Source organism: Tinamus guttatus, unplaced genomic scaffold, assembly GCF_059628265.1.
Source record: "Tinamus guttatus ecotype Peru unplaced genomic scaffold, ASM5962826v1 Tinamus_guttatus_pri_ptg000308l, whole genome shotgun sequence".
Classification (NCBI taxonomy): domain Eukaryota; kingdom Metazoa; phylum Chordata; class Aves; order Tinamiformes; family Tinamidae; genus Tinamus; species Tinamus guttatus.
Genome location: NW_028288842.1, coordinates 4,053,322 through 4,076,267, shown reverse-complemented (window position 1 = coordinate 4,076,267; position 22,946 = coordinate 4,053,322). Strand labels below are relative to the sequence as shown.

The 22,946-nt window shown below is 39.5% G+C and overlaps 1 protein-coding gene across 1 annotated transcript in view; it reads left to right on the top strand.

Annotated features, from left to right (window-relative positions):
• The first annotated feature begins 1,695 nt into the window (after window positions 1-1,695).
• Window positions 1,696-22,946, top strand: part of PIK3C2G (phosphatidylinositol-4-phosphate 3-kinase catalytic subunit type 2 gamma) — a 193,675-nt gene continuing 172,424 nt past the window's right edge. The window contains exons 1-5 of the mRNA XM_088528461.1: window positions 1,696-2,325; window positions 10,421-10,503; window positions 13,948-14,105; window positions 14,920-15,031; window positions 21,493-21,595. Of these exons, the coding sequence (XP_088384587.1) occupies window positions 1,696-2,325; window positions 10,421-10,503; window positions 13,948-14,105; window positions 14,920-15,031; window positions 21,493-21,595 (1,086 nt within the window). The remainder of the gene's footprint in view (window positions 2,326-10,420; window positions 10,504-13,947; window positions 14,106-14,919; window positions 15,032-21,492; window positions 21,596-22,946) is intronic.

The window sequence follows — 22,946 nt, the reverse complement described above, 5'->3', positions numbered from 1 at the left end:
TTAAAAAAGAAGTTAATTCAATGTTTATTATCTTTTTTTCTGCAAAAGAAAGGGTGTCATCTTGGTCCAAAAAATGGGTGAAATGCAGGATTCGCTCTGAGAGAAATGTGTAGGAATTGGCTTGTAATTTGTAGGAGAAGTCCAATGGGTAGGGCCTCGGCCTGAGTGCTGTGTGTCATTTTGGTTATCTGGCTTAGTGTAATTTCACAAATACTTTTTTCAACACAGCCAAAGCAAACTGAAGCCTGCATCGTGTGAAATCAGAGTAGAGTTCTTGAAAGAACAGATGGGAATAACTTGGAGAGTTAACTTCAGCCTATTTAACATTTCATTTCTCTTTCCTGACTGCCAGGAGCCTATGTCACCTGAAGTTTGATTTCAAATAAAACAAAAGTACATAAAGCTGTGGTGAATACCTTCTGCTGTAATATAGATTTTCATTGTAAGGCTCTATTATCTAAGCTAACATATATGAGGACATATTGGAAAAGCTATTTGTGATATCTGTAACTGTAATATCTGAGAGCACTTTTCATCTCAGTAGTATTCTGTTTCTGTGCTAGGGTATGCATTTTTTTACTAAATTATTAAATCAGATGTTACTTTCATGTGGTAAAGTCCTCAGCATAGTTGTGTATGTTGTGTGGTATTGTTGTTTGGTGCCTTTTCTGTTTTTAGGTTACATCTGTGCTAGTAAATTTAAGAGGTCAGGGCCTTGGGGGAAGCAACACTGAATTGATCATGTCCATAGAGCTCAACTCTCTTCCTCGAAAAGGTAGCCTCATGCCTACTGGGAGTAGTGTCCAGTACGTGCTGTCCATCTGAATCATGCCCAGGAGAGCACGACCTGGCAAATGCCAAAATCATATGAGGGAGCATGCTTATAGCAGCATGAATGATGCTAAATCACTGCAGGAGTTCGTACCTTGTTCTGTTAATTTAATAACAGAGAGATAACTTCAGGCTTTGAAGAAATATTGGTTTTATAAAAAGAAAAAAATGCAGAAATTGGCTTATTTTTTGTTTTGATTTGTATGCCATGTGCAAGGTTCCTGGGCTTTCTTTGAATACTAAGTGGAGAGGCAAGTCTCCTCTGTTGCATCCCGGTTCTTTTACCTTCTTAATCTCTTTCTTCACCTGACTGCACTAGGATAAAAAGAATATGAGGAAGTTTTTACAGGCACAGAAAAGACAAAATATGAGGAAGGTTTTACAGGCACAGAAAAGACAAGGGGACATGAATAAAACTTCAGCTAAGGTGACATTCAGTAAGGAGCTTTGCTACATGTCTCTTTTAGAATCTTAGAGCGTGTGCTGTACCGGTGTAACATAATGCAAATAATAAAGAAATTGTTTCTTTAATGATCATGAGGGTTAGTATTTTTGTTCAACTGTTCCAAGCACCCTGTCAATATTATTTAGAAAGCAGGATGGGGGTGAGGTAATTTTAAGGCTGAAAATAAGGATTGGGTGAAAAAATGTTTATTCTTCAGATAAAGAAAATCTTTACACCCTGTGGAGAAAGCTCTGAAGTGAAGAATTGAAAACTTTCTAGATATTTATTGGTTTAACTGTTATTCTCCTCTTTGTTTCAGTGTGAGTATGTAGCTCCAGTTCTGAAGCATTACCCACTTGATCCTGGAACCACTGCAGAACTCCCCTGAGGACAAACGAGACTGAAGAAGAGAATCAGCCATGGCATATTTGGGGAGAGCGCCCTTCTCGCAGCATGGATTTCATGATGGACATGCTAACAACCAAACTTCTTATTCACCGTTCCATTCTGGTTCTGCTGGACAGGTCAGACTAGGATTTGATCAAATAGCTGATGAAGTTAGCAATGAAATATATTTTTATGGCTCATCACATTTGCATTATCCTGAAGAAAATTTTTTCGTGGCGGACATCTTTGGTTTGAATGTGACAGAGCAACCTCCACTTCATGCTGGATATCCTTCGTCTCATTGGCAGCAAGACACAGCATCACCAGTGATTGGCTTTAGACCTTCTTTCCTGCCCAATGACAGAAATTTCTCTATGGTGGATTCCTACCCGTATAGTGAAGAAAGAGAAATCTACAGAAGAAATAGTGTCTTTCCAGCTGCAAATGTATTTGATTCTAATGTGGAGAGAGGCAACAAAAATCTGCATTTTCAGATAGGCTTTGACAATGTAGATGCTCAATATCCTGTCTTTTTAGGCAACTATCCATTTGGACAAGGACTGAGAGATGAAAGTGGAAATGGTGAAGCTTGTTTAACCAACACCTCAGGAAGATTAAACATAGGACCCGTATGGCCCAGCGACTCTGGACAGGACAGAGAGGTATTTACATTTTTTGATCTTAATAGCATTTAAAGTTCTTCATCCTAGTTGCCCATGTCTTTGCACTTTGTGTATTTACTCACACTGATGCAACATGGATTAGAAACACTTCATGTAAGGAACTGAAGAAAGAGAAAGCATTAATAGCTTAGGGAATTAAACCTTTTGTCCTGTAGAAAGCTTTTGTCCTATAGCTTTTGATTCAACTGACCAAAAGCAGCTGTGAGACATCGTATTAATTCAGTGGTCTTTGAATTTGCTCTTTGCTCCCTCCAGAGATACAGAGATCCAAGAAAGAGACAGGTGTGTTTTCAATGAATTGTGCAACTTCTGATTCCTTAGCAGTCAGTATTTCCTGTAGTAGTATTTGTATATGTGTACAAGGAGGATGCCCTCAGACAAACAGTACATGATTAGTAAGAGAGATTTATGCACCATGAAAACTTTCAAACATCCTCTTTACTTGATTCTAATATCGTAAGAGAACCCAGCAGACCATAAAAAATCACTTTTGAAAGGAAGATGCCTACTCTGTCTAGCTAATGAGGACTTTTTACTGGCAGAATCTGTGTTCTATCTGATTCATGTTTTACCCGATTTACTTTTGAAGTGTCAACACATCTCTGTCATCTACCCATGAAAAAGACTTTACTTCATTTTGAAGTACTCGAGCCAGTTCCTCACCTTGTATAAAATGGAACATTTTCATTTTCTGTAATAGCAACTTGCCAATTTACACCATCTGAGAATCTAGATTGTGGTCTAGAATGCTCTAGTAGTTTAGGATATAATCAGTAATGTGCATTTTAGCCATTACAATTAGTTGGCTCATTGAACCATAAAGCCACAACAGAGGATGGACAGAAATGTGAGTGTTTGAAAGAGATGTATAACATCTCTATGATCTGATATAAAACCTGAGATTCAAAATAACAATATACTATGCTGGATCTGTTTTTTCTGTTGAAGCACATAATTTTCTGTGTGTCTGGTGTGCCTGACATATCCTTATCCTGAGGGAGATGACATACTGTGACCTGCCTTCACCCTGTTATGCTTGCACTTATGTGTGCATTTATCATTCTCTTTTTAAAAATAAATATGCCTGCTGAAGCTGTGGAAGCTGAATCCTATAGTATGCACTCTTTCTTTAGCTGTCTTTCTGAAGCAAATCTTTTATCATCCCCCCCACCTCTCTTTTACCAGTTGTCCATGGCTCATTTTCTGGCTTTGCAGTTCTTATTAACCACGTCTTCCAGGACTCCACATACCTTTCTGATATTATATTTCTCCACATTTTTTCTCTTCTTTCAAAATCCTGACGGAGGGAAAGAAAAAGAAAAATGATAAAACCTTTTTCCTCTTGTCCTTGCTAGCATCCTAAATCATTATAGGAATCCTTAAATAGGCTATAGGATACCTCTGCAGCATGAATACTAAAAGACATTTTTTAGCTCAGCTTCTGCTTTTACCTCCCAGAGATCACAGCATCTTAAAGCAAGGGGGAAGAGACATTTGATTGACTTGCTTCTGTGGCTAGGGAGACCTGCAGATGTAAACACATGCAAACCTAGGCAGATGGCGAGTGTGGGAAGAATATATCTGAGGAGAGGAACTCTTGAGACTAAATTTAGACATGATATTTTGTAAGTTTAGTGATGAATATGGGAAAAAGAGGGGATTATTAGGTGGAAAGACAAGCTGGGTCATATGTGTTTTGATTCAGGTGGGAATGGTTTAGGTGTTTTTTTTTTTTTTTTTTTGTTGTTCTTAACTCATGATAGGAAAACTAGAGCATGCTGACATCACAGTGAAAAGAACACAAACTTTTAAGGAGAAGCATATAAAATATTGGGGTATAAATGATCAGGAAGAGATTAGGTTATAGCATGGGATGAAGAGAGACTACAGGAACAGGCACAAATGTTTCTGTGACAGGAGGAGAGAATTACAAGGGAGGGAAGAAAGGAGTGAATTAAGGGCAACTACAATTGAATATGTGGGAGGATTTGATTAAGTTGGGGAAATATTCAAGGTTTTTAGCTAGAGCTGGGAGAAATGGGGAAAAAGGAGAGAATTAATTTGTAGCAGAAAAATCTGTGTAGTCACAGGAATTCTTTCACAGTGGGACGACCATAGCAGGTCAGAAAGCAGACAAGGCAATGTGCTGGCAAGTGAACTTAGAGACAGTTAGAGAGGGAAGCACGAAAAAACTACTGGGCTGGAAGTTTTGTAAAAGATTAGAGAGGCTGGGAGGGACAGGGTTTGTGCTGAGTTTGACCATCAAAATGGCTGGAAAAGTGGATCACAGAAACAGGAGAGTAAGCAGAGACTCATGAAGCCCAGGTCAGTGGATGATGTATCTGAATAATAGAAGATGTGAACCACAGCTGTAGACTTGCTGAAGCAAAATGCTGAAACATGGAGCTTAGCATTCAGATAGGTTGTAATTATGCAAGCTGAAATAGTCACACTAATGAAATCAAGATATAGGGAATACGTGATGTCATTATGTTCTTTAGCTCCTGGATGCAGTTGTATGACCCCAGGCTTTATTTAATACACACTGTTCAAAATATGTCCCATGAAATAAGGCAACCTCATTAATTTTCCATAGGCTTGTTACTATCAGATCAGATGGTCCAAAAACATTAAGAAACTGTCTTTGTAACATCTTTGTGAGAAGAGGTATTTTTTCTCTGTATTAGAGAGAGAAATAAAACATAGCCTAAAAAGTATCCAGTAGCTTTGACAGCTCCATCTAACATATTGAGGATGTAGTATTTTCAGAATAGGTAGCAAAATCCATTTCCTCACAGAAGTCTTTCAATTACTGGCTTCTGTTGCTGCAGTGAGTAGTCATCATGCTGAGCTTCAGGATTTCAGATTGGGCACTCCACAAATGAGGAAGGCACAATTACTGCCCATACTTCGGAGACATGGTTCAGGAGACTTGATTAGCACCACGTAAGAAATCCGTGGATGGGCCAAAGAGAGATTCCGGTAGTCAAGGGCTGCGCTCTGCTGCTTTATCCCCGACATCTTCAGTTCTGTCTATATGCAGGTCTCTGTCTCGCTCACTGCACACTTTGCACAGTTTTCATTTCTTTCAAACAGATAAGAGACTAGGATCCTGTAGAAAAATAATGAGTACTTATGCAATTAGTTTTTTACCTTTACGCACAATGGGAAGGTGTCTTCAGGACATGTGAAAACAGTAATGGCAAAACCAAATCTCCATTTATTATAACTTTATGATTCATTAGCAGAGTTGGAGGTGTATGTCTGTGAAGTATATCTCTCCTATCAGGACTGATTTGAGTTGTGATTAGCTGTGGCATATAATGTTCTCTGTATAGAGTTCCACTGGTCTATAGGATGCCTGTTTGTCATGGGGACTCGCTGAAAACCACTAGCAGCAAAAACGAAGTGAGACAGACAACTCCTGTGTTCAGATGCATCTCCTGCAGGAGAGGGTCAGGATTCCTGTATCGTCTCTCTCAAGCCACTTTTCCTATTGCTTAATATTTACTTCATCGTGTCCTCATTTCAAGCTATGGATTTCAGGTTACATACCTATCTCCTCTCAGCCAGTCTACCTTTCCTTTCCTGCTTTCTGGCCTTCTTGCTTAATCCCTTTCTGTTCTTCATTCCTCAGCTCGCAGTTGCAGTTTTCCTCTCCTCACACATGTATCTTCCGCATCACATTTGATATCTTGTCCCAACCTCATCTTTCCTGGCCCCCTTTTTTTTCCTCATTTATTCACTGTTCTCTTTCCCATGATATATGGATAAATTTGGGAAATCTTTAACGCAAAGAGCAGAAAAAAAACACAACAAAAGACCAATTTTCCCCAGATTTCAAGCTGCTTGTGTGATTACTTATCAGCTAGCTGTTGCTAGCTGAGTATTAAAGCCAGCCTAGTATCAAAGACTTTTGTTATTTGTGGTTATTGTGTTTTTCCTTTAATTTGTTTTCAAAAGCATCTGACTCAAATTCATAAAATAGGACTTTTTAAAATTATTTTTAAGGTGGATGCAAGCATGTAGTATGGGCCATTTCTATGAGAACAGTTGGAAGTTGGCAAGATAAAAAGAAAAAAAGAGAACAGTTGTAATAACTCAGCTACATGAGTAAAAGCTGGTAGTTTTTACTCACTGTACAGTATTCTTCTATTACTGTTAGTCCAAATTTTTATAATTTTCTGCATATTTTTTTCAAAGACCAGTGGAAAAAATAAGAGGTTTTCCACCATGAGGCTGATCAGGAGACTATTCTGGAAAATGGTAATAGCTACGATGATTAGAAATGGTTTTCCAATTTCTAGCTGAAACAGGCAGTTTGCAAATTTTCTTCATATGTAATGTCTACTGAGTAGATGGAGTAGCTCTTTCCCTTCCTTGGTGGTAGCCTTCCGATATTTCTGTAGAGTCTGGCAGAACCAGCCCAGCTCCTTCATCCTATCCTCAAGGGCAGGTGCTCCAGCCCTGACCATAGCAGTGCCCCTCTGCTCAATGCATGCTGGTTCATCGATACCTTGTATATTGGTGGACCGATAAATGGACTCAGTACCATGGGGGGACGAGGTAAAGGAGGATGATCTGTCTCCACGGCCTATTTCTTGTGTCTGTGCTCACATAGCCCAGGAGGCTGTTGGCCACCTCTGCTGGGTGTTGCTCAGCTCACTGCCTGCTGTGGCCCCCACAGAGCTGCCTCCCAGCAGTCAGGCCCAGCCTGTGTCATTGTAGGGGTTCATCCTTCTCAGGGACAGGCCTTCTGCCTTGCAGAGTTCATAAGATTTAAGTTTGTCCATCCTTCTGGCCTGTCGAGACTCCTCTTAATGGCAGGGACCTCTTAATGGCCTTCAGGTATATTGATTGGTCCTGGACTGGTACAAATTGAGTCTCTAAATTAATTCCTGACTTGATCCCCATCCACTGCTGGTAGCTCCTCTCCACCTTGAACCCTGACTCTAGGCCCAAAGACCTAAGAGAACTCGTTAGTGAAGACTGAGGTAAAGAAGCCATTGAGGACATTTGGCACTGAACACCTGGTGCTCTTGTTCCTCTTGTTCAGGACCTTATCTCCTGGAGCTTCTTCACCTGGCAGATCAGCACCACAACCAGAGCCCAGCTCCCATTGGTGAGGCCACTGCTGTCACCACCCCACAGAGGAGGCACCAGGTGCTCACTGCAGACCTGGACCGGGGCATCCTTCGTGAAGCCTCTGCCATGTCAAGGACAGCTCTTACAGTGCATGAGGAAGACTGTGCCCTATGACAGCTCATCACCAGCCAGTCTCCTGGGCTCTCTTTGCGCCCTTACTGCAGCAACTGCTCTAACTTTCTTAGCTGTCTGTGCTGTTCCCAGAGAGCTGTCCTCCTGCTACAGGTTAGTGTTCCTTCACAAGTGGCAGCAATGCCTCTTGGCACTTTTTCTAGTTTAATTCCTTATCTGGAATATAAATGACATGTATTACACACAACATCCCACATGAAGACTTTCTAGAGCCTTGTAAAAATATCTTTTTGTGGAAGTATCTATCCCGATATGTGTGTGACCAGGAACATGAGTGTTTTTGTTTAATTTTGTTGTGAGCCCATTCATGTTATCAAATAAGTTATCACTTCTGAACATTGAGCCTCCATTAGAAAATGTTTTAGAGCCTACTGTAGGTGTGTGTAACAAGGCTGAAAAAAGTAAAACAGTAGAGTTCCCATTTTCTCCAGTGACCACTGAAGGACCTTTCATAAATAACTTCTAGGCAGTTCTTAGCATCAGGGATTTACAGCCTATGACTTTCTATTACTGAATTTAATTTCATACTATTATTTCAACCCTCAGGGTTATCCACTGTTTTTCCTACCAGCCATTCCAATTTTTCCTTGTGTTGCCTCCTTATTGTCTTTAACATTCATTAGTGCTCTCTCAAAGCTTATCCTATTATGGTTAATGAAAATGTTAGATAAAATTAGTATCAAGAATGAAGGATATATATATATAAAAGATATATGTATATAAAAGATATGCAACCTCATTCAAAAGTGACAGGCTTTTGACACCATCCCTCACAACATCCTCCTGGACAAGCTCCAGAAGTGTGGGATAGATGAGTGCACAGTGAGGTGGATTAGGAACTGGCTGGATGGCAGGGCCCAGAGAGTGGTGATCAGCGGTGCAGAGTCTACTTGGAGGCCTGTAGCTAGCGGGGTCCCCCAGGGGTCAGTCCTTGGTCCAGTCCCGTTCAATTTATTCAGTGACCTGAATGAAGGCACGGAGTGCTCCCTCAGCAAGTTTGCTGATGATACCAAACTGGGAGGAGTAGCCGATACCCCAGAGGGCTGCGCTACCATTCAGAGGGACCTGAACAGACTGGGCAACTGGGCGGTGAAAAACCTCATGCAATTCAACAAGGGCAAGTGCAAGGTTCTGCACCTGGGGAGGAATAACCCTAGACACCAGTATAGGCTGGGGACTGACCTTCTGGAGAGCAGCTCTGCGGAGAAGGACCTGGGTGTCATGGTGGACACAAGTTGACCATGAGGCAGCAGTGTGCCCTCATGGCCAAGAAGGCCAATGGGATCCTGGGGTGCATTAAGAAGAGCGTCTCCAGCAGGTCGAGGGAGGTGATCCTGCCCCTCTACTCAGCCCTGGTGAGGCCACATCTGGAGTATTGTGTCCAGTTCTGGGCTCCACAGTACAAGAGGGATGTGGAGCTTCTGGAGAGAGTCCAGCGCAGGGCCACAAGGATGATCAGGGGCCTGGAACATCTGTCCTACGAGGAAAGACTGAGGGAGCTGGGCCTGTTCAGCCTGGAGAAGAGAAGGCTGAGAGGGGATCTAATCAGTGTCTATAAGTACCTCAAGGGAGGCAGTGAGGAGGATGGTGCTGGCCTCTTTTCCCTGGTGGCCACCGACAGAACTAGAGGAAATGGCTGGAAACTGAAGCATCAGAAGTTCCACAGAACTTAAGGAAAAATTTCTTGACAGGGAGGGTGACAGAGCACTGGAACAGGCTGCCCAGACAGGTTGTGGAGTCTCCTTCTCTGGAGATCTTCAAAACCCGCTTGGACGCAGTCCTGTGCCACGTGCTCTAGGTGACCCTGCGTGTGCAGGGGGGTTGGACTAGATGACCTCTAGAGGTCCATTCCAACCTGAAGCGTTCTATGATTCTATGATTCCTTCTGATTCTATTTTCCCCATTGATAATAATTTCCCAACCTCCTTCTTTTCAGATATATTGCATTTCTTTGACCAGAAAAAAAACCATATTTTTATTATTAAAATGGGAAAAATCCATCTTGTCTCATATCTCAGTTTCCTCTTCCGCTCCATGCCATTAATTGTTCATCTTTCTGAAGGAGTTTAAGGTTTAGTGTTCCAGTTGGGCCTTGAGTCACAATATCCATATGTACAATGCGCTTGCAGATACAGTAATATTACAGCCTTCCCTGGAGGTCGTGTTTTCACTGGAGTGTACTGTGGCAAATAGTCATGGTAGTGCTTTGACTCAAAATAAAAGCTGAAACCTGTTCTCTCAAAGTTTAAAGAAAGTACCCAGGGGTATTTCCCTTTCAGACAGAATACACTGGCTTCCTGTTGTCTGTCCTCTGTGCTTACCTGAAAGGCTTAGGGAGTTTGAGGGAATCTTGAGCTTCTCGCAAGGGCAGAAAGGGAGGAGTTAAGGATTAAAACTCACTGCGGCATGCACTTCATTTTGTCTCCTCTCCCTTTGGTAAACTAAGTGTACATCTTTTGCATTTAGAATCATCTGCAGTCTGACACTAGGTGAATTTTGAAAGCTTTGTGAGGAATTCCTTATGTTTTACAAGGAGGCAAAAAAAAAAAAAAAAAAAAACACCCTTGGCAGACAATGCTGTGTGATTCTGTTTTATCTCTGTAAGCATTAAGAGTACAATCAAAATCCATGGGACTGTTTGTGCTTATTTGGAGTTCCTTCAAGTCCATGAAGTGATGATAAGGTATGATGGTTATTTCTTATGGAAACATATGTAAGGTTAACGTTATACATGTTCTCTTGCTGTTATCTAACTAACTGAGCTCTGTTTCTTCTGGTCTCTTTTTGGTATTTTTAGTCTGCAAGTTGGTCTATCCAGCTGGTTGAAGCGAATCAAGGCAGTAATGAAAACACAGTTGCTTTTTGCAATGCAGTGGGGAAGTAAGTAATGAAAAAATTTCACTCGGCCAACTGTGACATTTTCCTTGTTTATATTAACCGGATTGGTTATCCCTGGATTTCATAACAGTGTTGTAATTCCAATATCTCTTTAAATATGGGAACACTCCTTATTTGGGTCTAAACATTAAAATCCACAAAGGAACGTTAATTCTGAACATATTTTCTCCCTTAGCTGTCCCCTTTTATTATGGACAAGTGTTAATGGGGTCTAGTGAACGAAACCTAATGATCCGTTTTGTGTCACTTTCTTGGACAACATTAACTTATGTGCTATTTGGAGAAGGAAAAAAAAAGCCAGATCAGAATTACTATGTACTGTGATGATAAAAAAGTCAGATTTAGCACATGAAAAAACTTCCTTTAAGTACTGTTTACCATTAGAGTTAATAGTGTGGCTTAATGGAATTGAACTTTTTTACTTAATTCTCTTCACAAAAAGAAATTGTGTTCAAATCCAAGAGCCATAGGAAATACCGAGTTTGAGACTATCTGGGCAACTTAATTCCCTTTTGTATGTATTCATTTAGCACACTATAAAGTCCTTAGCAAAAGTACATGCGTTTTTCCCCAAAAAAGTATGTGAGAAATGGAGTACTGCCTTTTTTATTTAATTAGACTTTAACGAATTGACTGTACTCAAGGTCACCAAGGTTGCTTCTTTCAAAAGAAAAGAAAATGCAGTTGGACATTGCCCTAAAATTAATAGTGAATATATATATATTATATATATATGTTTTTAAGCTTCATACAGGGGTAGGTGGTGAGCCTCCAAGCATACCCATTCCATGTCTCAACTTTCTTTCTTTTCACAGTATATCAGACAGAGCCCCAAATATAGCATCAGACACATACATGAAAGCATATTCCATACCTACCTTTCACATATTTAGATTTCTGTGTCCCATCATTCTACCTTTAACTTCACACTCCAATTACAGGTATCGATTTCTTCCCCACTCTTGCCCCAAATAAATGAGTTTACTAAGCCATTCCTGATTTGCAGTCACTTGTTTTGTGCACTTCAGCAGCAAACACTATTTTAAAAGAAAAATAAAAGCAAACTTTGCTTTTCCTCTATAAAAGGGGAAACATTCTTAGAAGAAAATATTGTGGTAAACAAAAAGACCAAAAGAACTCATTTACAAATAACTAACCCAGGCAGTCTTAGTGAATGAGCATCCTTCCAATTCCCAAAGAATAACTCAATAACTAGCAATTTTGTACATCAGAGGCGAGATATATAATTCAAACTCTGTCATGCAAACTTGCAGCTCCAGCATGTAGCTCAAATAGAAACCCATCATGTTTTTCTCCAGGTAGTATTTGTACAGGTAGCAGTCCATAATTGAAACATTTCATTGTACACATACCCAACTTTAATGTAGTCTCCAAAATCCCTTAATCAGGTTTCTTCTACAGCTATGGACATAGCTATAGCAGAATAGGTGGCTTTAGAATATGTCTTGATGTCAGATGATGCCAGAGGAAGATGCTGAATTGATGATCTTGGGATTCAATACGGCAAAATGTGGCATTCCTCCAGCGTCTCATGGTTTAGGGATACACTGTGCACTGCAGAGGAATACACAGCATCGTGAAAGAGCAAGTGCAAGTCCTGAAAAATTAGTGCTTTCTGGATATGCTGAATTGCTGCAGCATAGGAGACAAGTACCCCAGGTTTTTTCTTCACATAATACTTCTGTAGTACTTCAGCCATGCTATGGGAGGGCTAACTACCAAAATTCTTATTATGAGAAGTGTACATTTTTGCCAAGCATCTCAGTCTAGAAGCCCTTTGGTCCCTTGAAAATAGTACATGACCATAAATAAGTAACACTTTATGGAACTAGAGGTGTTTTTATCTGAATGATTTAAGAGGGAAAGTTTTGTTCCAAAATTATCCTAGAATACAGAAAGGGTGGAAGTGGGAATAGAGATGTGGTTCATTTAGTTTTGAAATTACTGTTATCAAGTTGAGGAGGTGATTCATGTCCTGCATGTCCACACATCCCATTAATTTGCTGCTGTAAAAAGGGTAGTGAAGTTTTCAGTCTTATTCAGTTCTTGGCATTTCTGCAGAAATATGTGATAGTGTGTGCCTTGCTCACCCAGAAAATAGGCTGACACCAAGTACGTAGGACACCAAAACACCCACTGTAGTATAATGATTTCTTTGCTATAAGTATAAGTCTATCTCATGTACTGCTGGCATTGTCAAGCCTCATTTCCTCTTACCTCACTGAAACATCACGCCCCCTGGCTTTTTATTATAAGAAATGGGCTGCTTCATTGGTTTATTAATTTTGGAAGTCAGGCTTTTTTTTTTTTTTTTTTTCCTTCTTCTCGGACTGTAGAAATACATGAAATAATACATGTCAGAAGAGGAGTTTGTACTGTTGCTTAGAGAGTTGGTTAGCAGCCCTGAGGCAGGAGGTAACATGGTAAAGAGGAGTGTTATGTGAGAGAAATGTGGCACGAAATATACTGCAATCAGGGATCCTATAAAGGGCTGCCAGCTCAGAAGCTACAAAATGCTGCTTGAACTAACAAACAAGCAAAAAATTGCAATATGCTTAGTACAGGATATTTGAATTTAGCTACCAAAATATTCAGGCCAATTAGTGAAATGTAAAACCTCAGTTGGTACAATACGTGCCCCCTTACCTGCAGCTGTGAATTGTGTTTGCTTAAAAAGCAAATTTAGTCTCGGCTGACAGCCTTTAATACCTGTGACCATCAGGAAATGGTACCTCTGGGAGAATTAGTTTCTGCAAGTTTGTGGTAATTGGAAGGAAGAGGGGCAATATATCTTATGGGAAATGGTATATAAGATCAGAGGGCCTCAGTGACTGTGGCAGTTATTGTCATTTAAAGACATTTGCTTAAATACTTAGTGTCTTATTAATGAGATTTTCGAGTTGGATCCTAGTGCCGAGTGAAAACAGAGACTTAAAATTTTGCATAGCAAGCATGTTCTTTTATTCATTTTGAACAGCTGTCCTAGTCACAGCTGTCTGTGCACATGCTCTTGGCTTTGTGGTACAACTCTGTTATTTAAGCATATGTTTGAGCACCCTCATAATTGCTATGTTTAAATTATTCTGATCACAGTGCCCTGAAGTTTGTGCCTTTTGTCTTTGTTGAGGTCAAGCTTGAGAAGTGATCCTGTGAAGTTCTTGAAGATTTTACTTCCAGTTTCTCTATTAAGTAAAATAAGTAACTCTATGTACGTTATGTGATTTTAGAAAAGCATCAAAACAAAGTTTAAGTTGCTGCTATTGTCCAGTCTATTTGCATGAAATATATTATTCCTAGCAACTTTCTTTGCGCTGTTGTTATTGCAATATTTCTGTTTTGTTCTTGTTACAAGAGAGCCGAAATATGTACCTATTTAGACATAATTTTGTCACATGTCCCCCGCAGAATAAGAAGTGCCTATCCTGCTTATGATTTAGAGACAAATACTGGAAAAATCTGGAGTGTCGCAACAAGGTTCCCAGACCACATCCTTGGCAAATTGAAATTTAGAATCAGTGTTTGGACAGATTCTTCACCATACCCACTGCTTATCACTCAAAATGGTAAGTGATTGAGATTTCCATAGCCTTCCACAATTCACTTCTGAGATGATAACAAAATGCATTTATTACCTGGAAAAACACTTGGAGTGTAAGTTTTATGTGAGCCTTGAGTGCATTCTTTTGTCATGCATGCTTAAGGAATTTGCTATGAAGTTAAAATCACATTAAATATCAAGCTTTTAAAAACTTCTACTAAGGTGTAGATCTACACTTTATTTAATCACAGTTGGCATCAGTTTTAGCAGTTGCAAAAAGGCAAGCCAGATCAATTTCATTTTTGGTTGTCAGGGGATTATTTGGTTGACACATACTTGGTTTCATGGGTTGAAATCTGAAAATACAAAGGTATACAGATTGTCAGGATATTTTTTAAAAAATATTCTTTTAAATACTGTCCCTAAGACTTCTGCAGTTACTCGTTCAAGTTTGGATGCCACAGAGTCTATTCTTCATCAGGTTCACATATGGGAAATGTGTTGAGATATTAATCACAAAAATAACTTAGAATTTATCTATTTGGAAACTATATCTACTTATTTCTTCCTTCTGCTTTAGAAAATTGCTCAGCTCTTCCTTCTAGCTACTTCACAAACTGCCAGTTTCCTCCAAGCAGACACAAATTCTATGAGTTGTAGCACATCTGAAGCAAAGAAAAAAATCAGGTGTGGCTTATTCTAATTCCTCTTGATGGAGCTAGACAGCAGCAGTAGTTAGCATTTACAAAGAAATTCTTATTTCTTTGCTCAAGAATGTAGCCTGAAATCCTCTAGCAAGTTACTATTAATTTTTTTTTTGCTATCTTTTTTTTTTACAGCTGGCTGTATCACTCATGACTTAATTGTAGAGATCCTCCACTGCACAAATCAATACCCAGTCCGGGAGGAATGTTTTCTAAGTGTTTGTGGGTCTGATGAATTCTTACAAAAGTAAGTATCTCATTAGGAGAGAATACTGATTATTACATCATATAAGCATTAATGCACTCTGCCTATACACAAAACCATAGGAGAAGTTGATGTGTTCCAAACACTAAATAGCTCCCAGCACACATTGTTCCTGTATCCTGCTCCACAGGGATGATGGTGAGTTCTAGTACTTGGATCTTCCAGCAGGACATCCAGAATTCAAATCCTGTCTCCTCTATGTAAGCGTTGTCCAGCCTCGAATAATTTGTTTCACTGCTTCATCTTTCTTGTCTTCCTCATCCATAAAACAGGGATGCTGCTACTCCCAGTATCTCACTGGAGTGTTGGAAGCAGGAGGGGATATGTATCTCTTCAAAAGGGGAAATCACCAAGGAGATGAGAAACAGTATTACAAAGAACTAGCAGGTGATTTTCCTTTCTATTCAGTTGCAACAGTAGTAAAGCAAACCAAGTCAGAGCCTGGGTGTTTACTGTAAGTTGCAAAAAACACATCATATGTGTAAGCAGATCTTTCTGAATGCATGCAATCTGGAAGTTAGGAATTCAGTGTGCTGATTCACATTCATTCAAGTAAACCTGTAATGGTTTAAAACACTGCTGGACTCAGCTAGGTGTTTCTTCGCCTCTGGCAGCTTGAATTCAACTGTCATCAAAAGCAAGATCTCCTGTTGGAATAGCTAAGTGAAAATCCAGATTCCTGGTTCTTAGTTATGCTCCTGGGACAGGAACTTTCAGCAGAAGGTGGGCAGTTCTCTGTTGTAACATGTAACTGACACTGCAGGAATCACTGTTCATCTGTTAAAAACATTTAAAGTGTTAGAAGGCATGAAACAGTGTACATATGTCATGCAACAGAAATCGTTATAAGCAGCCATACTAGCAGTGTAGTTTAAAGATTACCCTAACTAGCTCAAAGCAAGTCAACTTGATTAATGTAACCACCATCTAAATTAGTAGCCAGCTTGTACATCTCTACTCTTTCACAGGTACACAAATCAGATGTTCAGTTGTTTGTAGTGAATTATGCAATTCAAGATGGAGACGTTAAGATTTCTGAGCTTTAATTGAATCTGCATAGAGCGAGAGCTGGTATAGCTGGGTGAAAATGGTACAATGCTACAACTGAGAAAAGAATCAGGTCATAGATCTGGTGATTACATAAGAGAGTCTGTTTTTTTTTCAAGTCTCTCTTACTTCAAACTAATTGCTAAAGAAAATGAAAATAATGAGTCACTGTATTGAGGGTGAGCTCAGTGTGTTTCAGTACAGTGTACAGTATGTTCTAAACAGTTTTATTTTCACTGTTGGGAAGAATTAATCAATAAGGGACTGTTTAAATTCCTGCATTTGGAGAATCTCTGCACGTCTCATTAGCAGTGAAACAAGGTCAATAATGTTCCCAGCTTTTTTTGCCGTGCTCCTTCACTGTAGCACAAAAAGCCCCAAGCTGCAGTTCTGGCCTTGGCAGCCTGTGATTCTGTGCTGTGGTGTGCTTTGAGCTCTCTTGCTCCTTGTCAGAGTTCTTAATTGGAAATTTGAATCTCTGTATCAAACCATCCATTGGATAATATGGCCTATGGTGTTGTGTCAAGATGGAACCTCTTCCTATATGTGTGCTATCTGGTAGTGCAAATGGCTTTCCTGACTAGAGGCATTGTAGTTTTATGTACTCATGGAAAGTTCTTCCCTTGTGGAGCATTTGGAATTCATTCAGTGATGGATTCCAATAGAAGTTCCCCAAGTTATGAGGTAGGAAAGGCAATGCTATTTTGCTTCTGTTTTATGGTAATTCAGAAATAAATAAAGTGAAGCCGAAACAATGACATGATGAACTCAGACCAGAGTAATTTAGTGGGTGAGACAAGGTTGTAAAGATTTGTCAAAAGCTTTCATCTACTATTATATTGAGCTATATTAATAAGCACCTCATCCTGTCAGAAAAACCTAAAAGACTTGGTGATTCCTGGAATCCATTTTGTTTTAAGTTTGATGGGGAACACATGTGCGAGCACTACAAGATAGAGTCATTTATTATTCGTTTCCTATGGAGATATCCACGAGCTTTTGTTCTTTCTGACTTACAAGTGGAATATTAGATTTCAGATACACAAACATTTAATATCAGAAGTCTGCATATAGGCTGAAGATCAGCCCTTAACTGATAGAGTGAAATTCTTCTTTGGAAACTCACTTCATTTCTAGTCTTTAACTTAATTTGATTTCCTGATCAGAAATTCTGGCCTTGGCTCAGCCTGCAGGCTTTCTTCTTATCCCTGTACTTCCTTTTTCTGCAAGTTTGTTTTTTTTTTTTTTTCTTATAGCATCTACAGAGCACTATCGGGCTTGGCTGGTACCTTTTCTCTGCCCCTTCTTGCATTGTAAGGTGTATGTTGGTCACTTCTCACGTTGATTTCCTGCAGGTTCATCGGGAAGCAGAACACAGCCCCTGAAAGAATAGGGCAGCGCGATCCCATCCTTGTCACTGATTTTTACTACTATTTACGAAAGTTTTTAATTTTCATGCGTATCCATAGACTGATCTGCCATCCTTCTCTGTGTTTCCCAGCTGTGTGTATGCTCTCCAGTCCTTTACACTTGTGTTTATGTCCATCTTTTAGTTCTTGGAAGGTCATCAACTGTATCTGAAAATCTTCCCTTATCATCCCTTTTATAAACCTTCTACAATCACCTCTAAGTCTTACTTTCGCATATTCCCATCTCTCTTTACTTTTTAGAATGGATGACCCTAAAGAAAAAGTGATTTTATAATGCCTTTTATGAAAGATGTTAAATAAAGATACATTCTGTTGGGGTCAAGCTGCTTATGTCAAATAGCTCATAGCTCTCACTGCCAGTGGCAAGCCAAAAACAGCTCTGCTCATATGACAGCAAAGAATCAACTCTCCATACAGACTTTTTTGCCTTAGGGCTACAGGCTACCAGTATCCTGAAGTGCCTAGTAAAATGAAGCATATGACTGTACGAAAGAATACTGGGCTCTTCTGTTTATTGATTTGATGGCTGTTTGTAAGAAGTAGCTGCAATGCAGATCTAATAGGAGTATAAAATCTAAGGGTATTTATAAGTTTTAATTCTAAATATGCCATGTTTTTTGAAGATTTAGGGTTTCTTGAAATATTTTATCATACAAGTTTTTAGTTCTGTCTGTTCTCCTCCAGTTACCTTACTGCTTTGCAGCTCCACTGACACACTGAGCAGAAGTGTGGAATAGAAGGATCTATATGCTTATCAATGATACTCAAATGCTTGTCTGTGAGCTTATTGATGACATTTTTTGGTCTTGATAATTCTATTCTCTGAGAATTGAGACCAGGAAAACCATAAGTTTTATCTCTAAGCATTGTTCAGATCATTACTTATAAAATGGGCAGAGTTGTATTCATACAGATTGGCATGGTTAGAAGTAAACACCTTTGGACCAGTATGTTCTTTGTACAAATACACTTTATTTTCTCTTCTTTCTGTGAATTAAGCTTCTCATTCAGAGAAGCTGCTTAGCTGAGCCTTCAGAGAATGTGACAATGTTGTTGTAGGGATGCAAAAATGCAAAAACATCTAGTGGTAATGGAGTCAAGAGAATGAGGGTTTTTCTCTTTCGCTGCTACTGAGATTGTGGGACCACAGACAAATCACATCACTTTGACCATGTCATTACCTTGTCTCTTAAAGACAAAGACTGCCTTTTGCTTTATGTCTTTGATTGGGGCGTTCTGGCCCAAGCTGTTGTCTCCCACAGTATTTCAACAAAAATAAGTGGAAAGGCATTGTGTTGCTGTTTTAATAGTGTTTTCTCTACAGTGCTCAGCACACCGCAATCCGATTACTAATAAGTATGTTATAGAATCATAGAATCACTGTGGTTGGAAAAGACCTTCGAGGTCACCAAGTCCAACCCTTCAACAACAATCCTGCTAACCCATGTCCCTAAGTGCCTCATCTCCACGATTCTTGAACACTGCCAGGGACAATGACTCCACCACTTCCCTGGGCAGCCTGTTCCAATGCTTCACTACTCTTCCCATGTAGAGATTCTTCCTAATGTCTGACCCAAACCGCCCAACTTTATCCTCTAAAGGTAGCGACATTACTTTTATCTTAGTAGCACGGATGCAGTAGCAGATCTGTGAGAAAGCAAGCTATGTAACGTGATGCAGTATGGCTAAAAGGCAGTTTTTTAGTCCAAGGCAAGTTTTTGGAACTAAAGCTATATCACATTTTTTTTTGCTTGTTTGTTTTTGTTTTTGTTTTTGTGTTTTGGGGTTTTTTTTTTTGGTATTTTTTTCTTCATCTAGGCCAAGTTTCCACCTTAGTTTACTGAAGCATTAATCCACTTGGTCTAGTCTCTTGCATTACAGTATCTCCCAAAGCTTTTCTCTTTGCATGTGTGAAAATAAAATCCATTCATGAGATCAACTCTAGGCCTAGTACCTCTAGACTACGGTGTTTCAGATAGCATCACAATGTCAGTTAAGATTTGATGAGGTATACTATCTGCCTGGCACAGCAGCACTAACACAAGCCCCTAGTGTAAGTGTAGTTATAACCAAACGTTAAAATTCTGTTGGTATAGCTTGTTTTGCCTGGAAGCACAATGATGTGGCAAAAAGCAGTTTTGTACATCTGTGGTACAAAACTGTAACCACAAAGGAGCATTCGGCTAGTGTAAATCGCTATTGCTGCGCTATTTTCCAGCAGTGGGTTGGTGTAACGATTGCATTAAAGGGAATGAAGATACTGGAGCAGTCTGGGACGAAGTGACTCAGGACTTGCAGGTGTGTTTGCATAATTTTTTTCTTTTTACTGCACCCATCCTGAGGTTGAAAATAGATAGGGCAGAAAGGGAAGAGAAGAAATAATGGTGTGGGGTAAGGCTCAAAAAAAAAAGTTGTGAGGCTGTTTTGAAGGAGCATCAAGATCAGAGAGGAGTTCAACTGGAGAGTCCTGAGGTGCACTTGAATAGGTGAAATCTAATGGAAGGAGTTAGAAGAAAGCAACGAGTAGGCACAGCACAGATATAAATTGAGGAACAACATGTGAAACGTTAAATTGGTATGGTCTGAAGGACTCAGAATAGGTTGTTTGGATTTTTACTGGTAAAGGAATTAGAGAAAAGCTGAGGCATAATAGTGACACACTTTCCAACAGCACTGATGTTTCACTGTGACAGTTCTGGCTTCTGCACGCCCCCTTATATCTGTGCTTGCTGTCCTTAACATCAAGGAGTTTTGCAAATGTATGGAAGCACTGCCAAAGGAGTATTTGCTCTGGGTATTTATTCTGTCAAATGGAAATGGGTTTCTGCAGTGCAGGGTTAACACAGAACACTTAAAAGATATATGAATCCTTGGTAATTGTGCTGAGTGGCAATTATCTATAGCACACTCCTTTAAATTTAACCATTTATTTCTGCTGGGACCTCTGTTGCCACGTAAGAAGTAAATCCTCAGCCCTCAGTCACTCTTTCTGCCATTTGTTCACCGGACCAGTGTTTCTTGGAACTGCATCCTACCGATTTTGGTCTGCTATTTCATAAAAAGCATTTTCAGCTAGAAATAAATAGCATTAGTAGCTGAATTCCAAGTTTTCTGTGACACTTGACAAATCAGAAAAGAATTCACTTTCCTTCATGGCTGTAAATCCATATGAACATGGAGTATCCCTTTAGGCATGCTTATGTCTGTAGGCCTGAAGGAAGTGACAGGAATTTAGCTGAACATGCACTAGAGTTGTAATGGAAAAGCATATTAACTCATTTCAGTGATGAAATTGCCTTTGCAAAAATCAGTATCATTTTTCCTAGCAATTAATCCCAAAGATGTTTTTTTAATTTGAAAAAAAATAAAGTCTTTTTGCGTTATTTCACCTGATTAAAACAATAAGAAGGGAACCACTAAAATGGTTTTTGTTACAAGTACTATTAAACATAATTAAAAGCATTGTGGGTTGGCAGAATAGTTCATAGGAACCATTCCATCTGAGTGAGTACAGAGCTCTCTGTGAGGCCTTAGCTGGCCATATGATTAGAGAAGGTAGAAAACTGACACAGAGCTTCTTTTACCATCTCTGAGAGCTGCACAGGATCAAAAATTTGGTTTCTCTGAAGGTCACTGAATATATTGAAGAATATACAGGAATTGTCTCAAGAGAGAGTTGAGAGCAGGTGCAGTTTATTTAGAATATTCTTTCTCTGTTTCATTGTTGTTCTGTAACAGAAGTAAATAGTCAAAGATACAACTGATTATTTTGAAATTTTCTCGACAGAAAATAAGCCATGACCAAGCCCCGTCAATTTTCACAGATGTAAATGGCAAGCTCGTTTCATGCTTTTCAGTCTGCTTTGCATTTAGAATTTCGTCTACTAGTGCTTTTAAGAGAAGAAGAGAGAAAATGAAGGAAGTGACAAGCAGAGATAATCATTTATTTTTCTCCCAAAACTGCAGCAATCACACTTTGGGCAGCCACGAGAGTCTTCGCAAGCCAACCACCTGCATTCAGCTTCGGCTACACATCGCTACTAATTTGAAGCAAAATTTGGCTCGAACGGTATGTTGTCATTTTTTATCCTCTTCCTTTCTTTCAGCCTCCCTGAACGAGTAGAATTCCCCCAATCCTTTTATGTAACCACCTCCAGTATTAATCAAGGAGAGATTATTTGCTTTCCTGCTCATGCATACATTGGTGCTGAGCTGCAGTTGCAATGTTCTGGGGAATAGCTCTGCCTTGTTTCTGTGCTTCTATCTATCCAATGCGTCACTCTAGAGAACCCTTGTCTGAAAAGAAAATAAAGCTAACCTTTGTAGAATAATTCTGTTTTATCAGGCTTGGTTCATGCTAGTGATTTCAGTTTGTCAATTACTGGTTTGGATTGGTCTTTCTGTGTTTTGAAATGCAACAAAGGGAAAATCATTTAAAGTATTGCATAAGATGAATCACATCTGGTTTCTGATCGTTCTCACTGAGAGAGTGGTTTGAAAAAGCTGGAATCATTCTGTCCCTGTGCATACACACTGTGTGTGGCATGCACACGTGCCTGTGTGTGCGTGTTTGCATGCGGGCACGTGTGTGTATTTGTACACAAGCATATGTCCTAACAGAAAACGTTGTCTTATCACACCTTAAGTCCTAATAGATACATATTCAGATTAGTTGAGATTAAACAGCCTTGGAAGGGATTAGGGAGCTTTAGTGACACTGATCTGTGTTCCTAAGTGTGAGCTTTATTCCCTGTGGTCCAGCTTGAATTACTTCCAACACAAGCTTTGCTGTGCAGGAGAAGCTTTGGTGTTCTAAGCATTATTCACTTGCAGTGGTTGACTTTATTCAGTTAGTTCCGATTACATGCTTTAAGTATACATATTGCCATGCTGAATCTGTCAATATATAGGTCAGATAACAGATTTCTAATAGAATAAGGGCTTTCTCTTCATTTCTGTTGTGTGTCATGATGAAAAGCATCAGGTTCAGTGCAATATGCAACTTAGAGCGTTAAAAGGGGGACTAAAATGAGGCAAAATATATGTTTTTTCTATTGAAAACATTAGCCATTCTATAGATAAAACTGGAATAATGAAGTGCTACAGCATGCAGTAGGGGCTTAAATTATTTTCCCTCTTCACTGACAATATTCATTTAGTTACTTATTTTTGAAAACTGTTGATTCTACTTGGTTTAGTATTGTTCAGAAGAAAATAAATTAGGAAACATGGGAGCTTTCACCACCAGGTCAGCTCTTCAACAATGATAGAGATCAGGGAATTGCCAGCTGTTCATTGGAAATCTAGAGAAAAATGATTTGATGCTTGAATATGCCCTCAGAAGGAGGTGAGCAAGTATCCATCCCATGTGTCCTTTCTCATCCACATATTGTATCATCCCAGCCACAAAAAGAGCAATA